General features: G+C 62.9%; 1 protein-coding gene across 1 annotated transcript; it reads left to right on the forward strand.

The window, feature by feature from the left end:
* Positions 1 to 92: 92 nt before the first annotated feature.
* Positions 93 to 5,128, forward strand: TINAGL1 (tubulointerstitial nephritis antigen like 1; the record flags this gene model as incomplete). Its single annotated transcript, XM_010723504.2, has 10 exons — positions 93 to 187; positions 1,597 to 1,689; positions 1,788 to 1,902; positions 2,705 to 2,828; positions 2,924 to 3,073; positions 3,453 to 3,637; positions 3,866 to 3,911; positions 4,277 to 4,400; positions 4,762 to 4,807; positions 4,940 to 5,128. Coding segments are annotated over 10 exons (1,119 nt in total), but the record flags the coding sequence as incomplete, so codon positions are not given.

Here is a 5,128-nt window from a genome sequence, read left to right on the forward strand (position 1 = left end):
CGTGCAGCACAAGGCTCTCTCAGAAGTCCCCGCAGAGCAGAGCCAGCTCCGGCTATCAGTGGCCCCTTTATCCCGTCCCAGCCTGCAGTTAACCCTCCTCGTGCCCACCTCTCTCCCTCCCAGGCTGCGCTCGCTCCGGTCGCACTTATCCCAGCGGGGCCACGTACCGGGACAACTGCAACCTGTGGTGAGTGCCCCCGTGCTGCATAACGTGGGCACCCAGGTCCCAGCCCCGAACCCAGCCGTGGTGGGAGCGGGGCCGAGCCGGATGGCGGGGGCTGATGCAAGTTGCCTTTGCTATGGCATATTTGGGGTTTCTGTGCCCGCACCCAGCTTGCCCCGGCTTGATGGGCTGAGCATGCCCCATCCTGCTCCAGGTGGGGATCCGGCCCCACGCAGCTCAGCGCTGCATGCCGGCAGCTCTCTGTTTGAGGTTGGCTCCAACATGGCACTGCTGGGATGGGGAGCACGGAACCTGCGACTGAGGAGCGCAACCAGCAGAGCTGCACTGGAGATGAGGGCAAATCCAGTGCTCCGTATGGAGCTGTGCACCAGGGTGTGTGGATGCAACCAGTGTGTGCCTGCATGCCCAAGCAGCCGCATGCAGCCCTGCAGGATGAGAACAGCCCCCCCCCACCCTGAGCCACCGCTGCCCCTCTGGGCACAAAAGCTCAAAGGAGCTTTCTCTGTGCTGGGAAAGCATCCCTGCTGCGCCCAAAATCTTCTTCCCCTGCACTTGGAATGTGGAGAGCAATTCCTGCTGTGCTTCACCCCGACCTGGGGCGGTTGTATGGGAGGAAAATGTGAAGAATGGGAGATGCAGATGAGCTGTGGGATGTGGGGAGATGCTGCAGGTGCGCGGCTTGGCTTTACCCCCCCAGATATGCCCCCAACAGCTGGGCTGCTCAGTGCCTGTGCCCAAAGAGTTAACAGCAAGCAGCTGGGTCACCAGAGCTGCGGCCAAGCAGGGCAGCGAGGGGTGAAGGGCTGGGGAAGCGTCTTACAGGGTTTTTCCATTGCCTCACAGTGCCTGGGGAGAGCAGATATCGGGGGATTCACACTGTGTGCTCCAAATGGGGCCTTGGGATTTGTCCCTGTGTGGGGACGTGGGGCTGAAGGGAATGGCTGGGATGTGGGATGGCTCCTGGGAGGGGGTGATGCCGGGAATTGGGGTCTGGGTGGTGCTCTGACCCCAACGGGGTGGTTGGGATGGGGATGGGGAGCGGTGAGCGGGGCTGCTCAGCCCACAGATCGGCTCCATAAAAGGGAACGGCGTGCCGGGAGCTCACACTGCGGGCAGCGGGGCCGGATGCCGAGCATTGCTGGGAATGTGGGGGGAGCACGGCTGGAGGCTCCCCATGGGGACACCCCTCCCCCCCACCCGGGTCCCCCATGGGCTGTGCAGTGCTCCCTGCTCAGGGCAGCGCGGCTCCTCCTGGGCTCGTTTCCAAACCCCGCTGATTGCTGCAGCCCTGGTGGGTTTTCGGCTCATTTCTGTCCCGTGTCCTTGGGGCTGCTGCAGGGACCAGGCAGGTGTTGGGGGTCCCAATTCCTGGGATTGCTGCTCCCCACCTGCTGACCGTCTCCTCCCCACAGCACCTGCAGCCCTGGAGGGCAGTGGCAGTGTGAGGAGCACGCCTGCCTCATGGATGGGGACCTCATCGATGCCGTCAATAGGGGAAATTACGGGTAAGGGCTGTAAGCGACTTAAGGGATGGAGCGGGGCAGGGGTGCTTCACCCCTCTGCGCTTTGTGGATGCGCCAGCACCATTCCGTGCTTTGTGCAGGTGGAGAGCAGCCAACTATAGCCAGTTTTGGGGCATGACGCTGGAGGACGGGATGCGCTACCGCCTGGGCACCTTCCGGCCGCCCCCCACCGTCATGAACATGAATGAGATGCACGTGAGTGGGACCCCACGGATCCCATAACCCCCAGCCCCAAAGCTGCTGTGCTGGGCGGGTGCTGCGGGTTGCCCCGCTCTTTGGAGACAGCAGCTCAGCACATTCCCCCTCGCAATCCCTGCGTTGCCAGTGTTGTTTTTGCCCCATCCCTCCTTGCTGGGTTCCCATCGGAAAGCCGGCCCCATAGCTGCTGAGTCGGCACAGCCGTGTGAGCGGGATGCCCTCGGGCTGCAGCCAGAGCCGGCCCCATGGGGCACCTTCTGCTGACCCCGTAGTGGGCTCCGTGGGGCATCCGCGGTGACATCTTGGTGGGACCCTGTGGCTCTGTCCCACGTTATGCCCAGAACTTGAAGTCGTCCTGCGCCGGGTGGCCCCAAAGGATGCTCCGAGGGGACAGGATGAGCCCAGCACACGGCACACACCCATTGCATGGCCTTGACTTGTGAGGTTTAATTTTAGCAGCATTTCCTGCACTGGGTGCTGTGACCTCCCCAGAAGGGCTGCTCTGTGCGTGGCCTCCAGGCGGAAATGCCGGGCTGTAGTCAGCGCAGGGAGCAGGGGACACAACGAGGGCCCCCCCACCGCCCCTGTTGGCACCCGTGGCCGGATGCTCAGCACTGGAGGTGCTGTTGCTGAGCCTGAATTTGGCAGAGGTTGAGAGAGATGGCTCCTCAGGGCGGCACCAACATCCTGACTGTGGTGTCTGTGGTGGGGTTGGAGTGCACCGCATGGCGATAGGGACCACAGCTCTGGGGATGCCTTGGGGTGGGGGTCCTCACGCTATGAGGCTGTGCCCCCGCAGATGCCCATGGACTCCAATGAGGTGCTGCCCCGCCACTTTGATGCAGCCACCAAATGGCCCGGGATGATCCACGAGCCCCTGGACCAGGGCAACTGCGCCGGCTCCTGGGCCTTCTCCACGGCAGGTGAGATGCAATGGGTTGGGGATGGCGGCTCATGGAGGAGTGGGATGGGACCCCAGGAGGCTGTCACCATCCCTGACTGCCATGCTCATCCCCAGCCGTCGCCTCCGACCGCATCTCCATCCATTCCATGGGGCACATGACGCCCTCCCTGTCCCCCCAAAACCTCCTGTCCTGTGACACACGCAACCAGCGGGGCTGCAGCGGGGGGCGGCTGGATGGAGCCTGGTGGTACCTGCGCAGGAGGGGTGAGCAATGGGGTGGGATGGCAATGGGGGTTGGTACGGGGGTGGGTTGGGATGGTGATGATGATGATGGTGAAGACAGTGGTGGTGGGAAGGCAAAGGGCTGGGAGTGGTGATGGGGATAGTGATGGTGGTAGCAACAGGGATGGGAATGGGGTGGCAGCGGTGGTTGGATGGTGATGGGATTGGGATGGCATGGCAGTGGGATGGGATGGTGAAGGAATGGGTATGGTGATGGCAATTAGATGTAACGTGGGGATAGTGATGGCAAGGGGAGGCTGATGGAGATGGGCATGGGATGGCAAAGGGGACAGACAGGAATGGGGATAGGAATGAGGACAGGGACGTGTCCAGGTTTCTTCTCATCCCCATCCCTTGCACAGGTTGGTGACAGACGAGTGCTACCCCTTCACCAGTCAGGAGAGCCAGCCTGCTGCACAGCCCTGCATGATGCACAGCCGCTCCACGGGCCGGGGCAAGAGGCAGGCCACGGCACGCTGCCCCAACCCCCAGAGCCACGGCAATGAGATCTACCAGTCCACCCCTGCCTACCGCCTGGCCCCCAGTGTGAGCACCTGTGGGGCTGGGGTGGTTCTGCCTGCAAAAGCCAAGCTGGGGATCAAAGAGGGAGGAGGAAAAATAGCAGGGGAGGGGTGTAATGCCGGGGTTGGATGCGGAGCTGCCTCTGCAGGTGGCAGAGGAGGGGTGGTGTCACCCTGCTGGGTGTCCCCGGGGTGCTGTGGGTCAGAAGGTGGGGAGCCCAGCCCTTGGTATCAGCTGTTTCTGTACTTGCAGGAGAAGGAAATCATGAAGGAGCTGATGGAGAACGGCCCTGTGCAAGGTAGGGAGCTGCGGGGGGCACTGCACTGCAAAAGTGGGATCTGTGCCCTGGGGTGCATTGAGCTGAGAGGGAGCTGGGGGGGACAGGTGCTGCTGGAACAGTTCAGGACCTGCCCCCCCCACTGTTGCTTAATGCTTATTGCAGCCCCAGGGAACTGCCTGCTGGCACCTGTTGCTCATTAACTTCTCAGAGTTAATCTCTGTCTCGGCAGTTGGTTTTATTTGATTTTATTTTCTTAATCCTCCTCCCCCGTGCAGCTGAGCCTTGTCCCATGTCCCCAGCACAGCCCTGTGTCCTCTGTGCTCACACCCTGTGCTCTGGGGGACGCAGAGCTGAGCACCCAACCCCTGTCCCCAACCCTACAGCCATCCTGGAGGTGCACGAGGATTTTTTCCTGTACAAGAGCGGGATCTATCGGCACACACCAGTGGCTGAGGGGAAGGGGCCGAAGCACCAGCAGCATGGCACACACTCCGTGAAAATCACAGGGTAGGTCTGGGGGGGGGCAGAGCATCACACGTGGCTGGAGAAATGCTTCCTTAGGGGGAGGAAAGGCGTCCACCTTCCTCTGGGCAGGGAAGGAAGCGGGGAGGGTAGGAGGCTGCTGGGCTGCACTGGGGCTGCTGCCACAAGTGGCACGAGCATTCCGTGCTCAGCAGTGGGGCTGGGATGGAGGCACAGAGCTGTGTGCCGGGGTCCCAGAGGGGGTCCTGGCCCTTGGGAAGGTGCTGGAGCTGGGAATTGGTTTCAGAGCCCTCCCCGGTGGGTGGGGAGAAGGTGTGCTCTGAAATCCCTGTGGTGCAGCCCCACGGGGTGCCTGCAGTCCCTCCTCACTGCCCTCCTGCTGCAGGTGGGGTGAGGAGCAGCTGCCCGACGGCCAGATCCAAAAATACTGGGTGAGTACTGGTGTGACGAGCTCAGCTGGGCTCAGCCTCCTGCGTGGGGGCTGCAGCCCGGGGAGCGTCCGAACACCAGATTCGGTGCCGGGGAGGGGGAGGTCGGTGCTGTGCTGAGCGTCCCCGTTGCAGACCGCGGCCAACTCGTGGGGCAGAGCGTGGGGCGAGGACGGGCATTTCCGCATCGCACGCGGCGTCAACGAGTGTGAGGTGGAGAGCTTCGTGGTGGGCGTGTGGGGCCGCGTCAGCGTGGAGGACATGCCCCATAAGTGAGCGCAGCCCGGCACCGCAGGGCTGTCCTTGTCCCTGCCCTGCAGCCCC

The sequence above is a fragment of the Meleagris gallopavo genome, chromosome 25, assembly GCF_000146605.3.
Source record: "Meleagris gallopavo isolate NT-WF06-2002-E0010 breed Aviagen turkey brand Nicholas breeding stock chromosome 25, Turkey_5.1, whole genome shotgun sequence".
Lineage (NCBI taxonomy): Eukaryota > Metazoa > Chordata > Aves > Galliformes > Phasianidae > Meleagris > Meleagris gallopavo.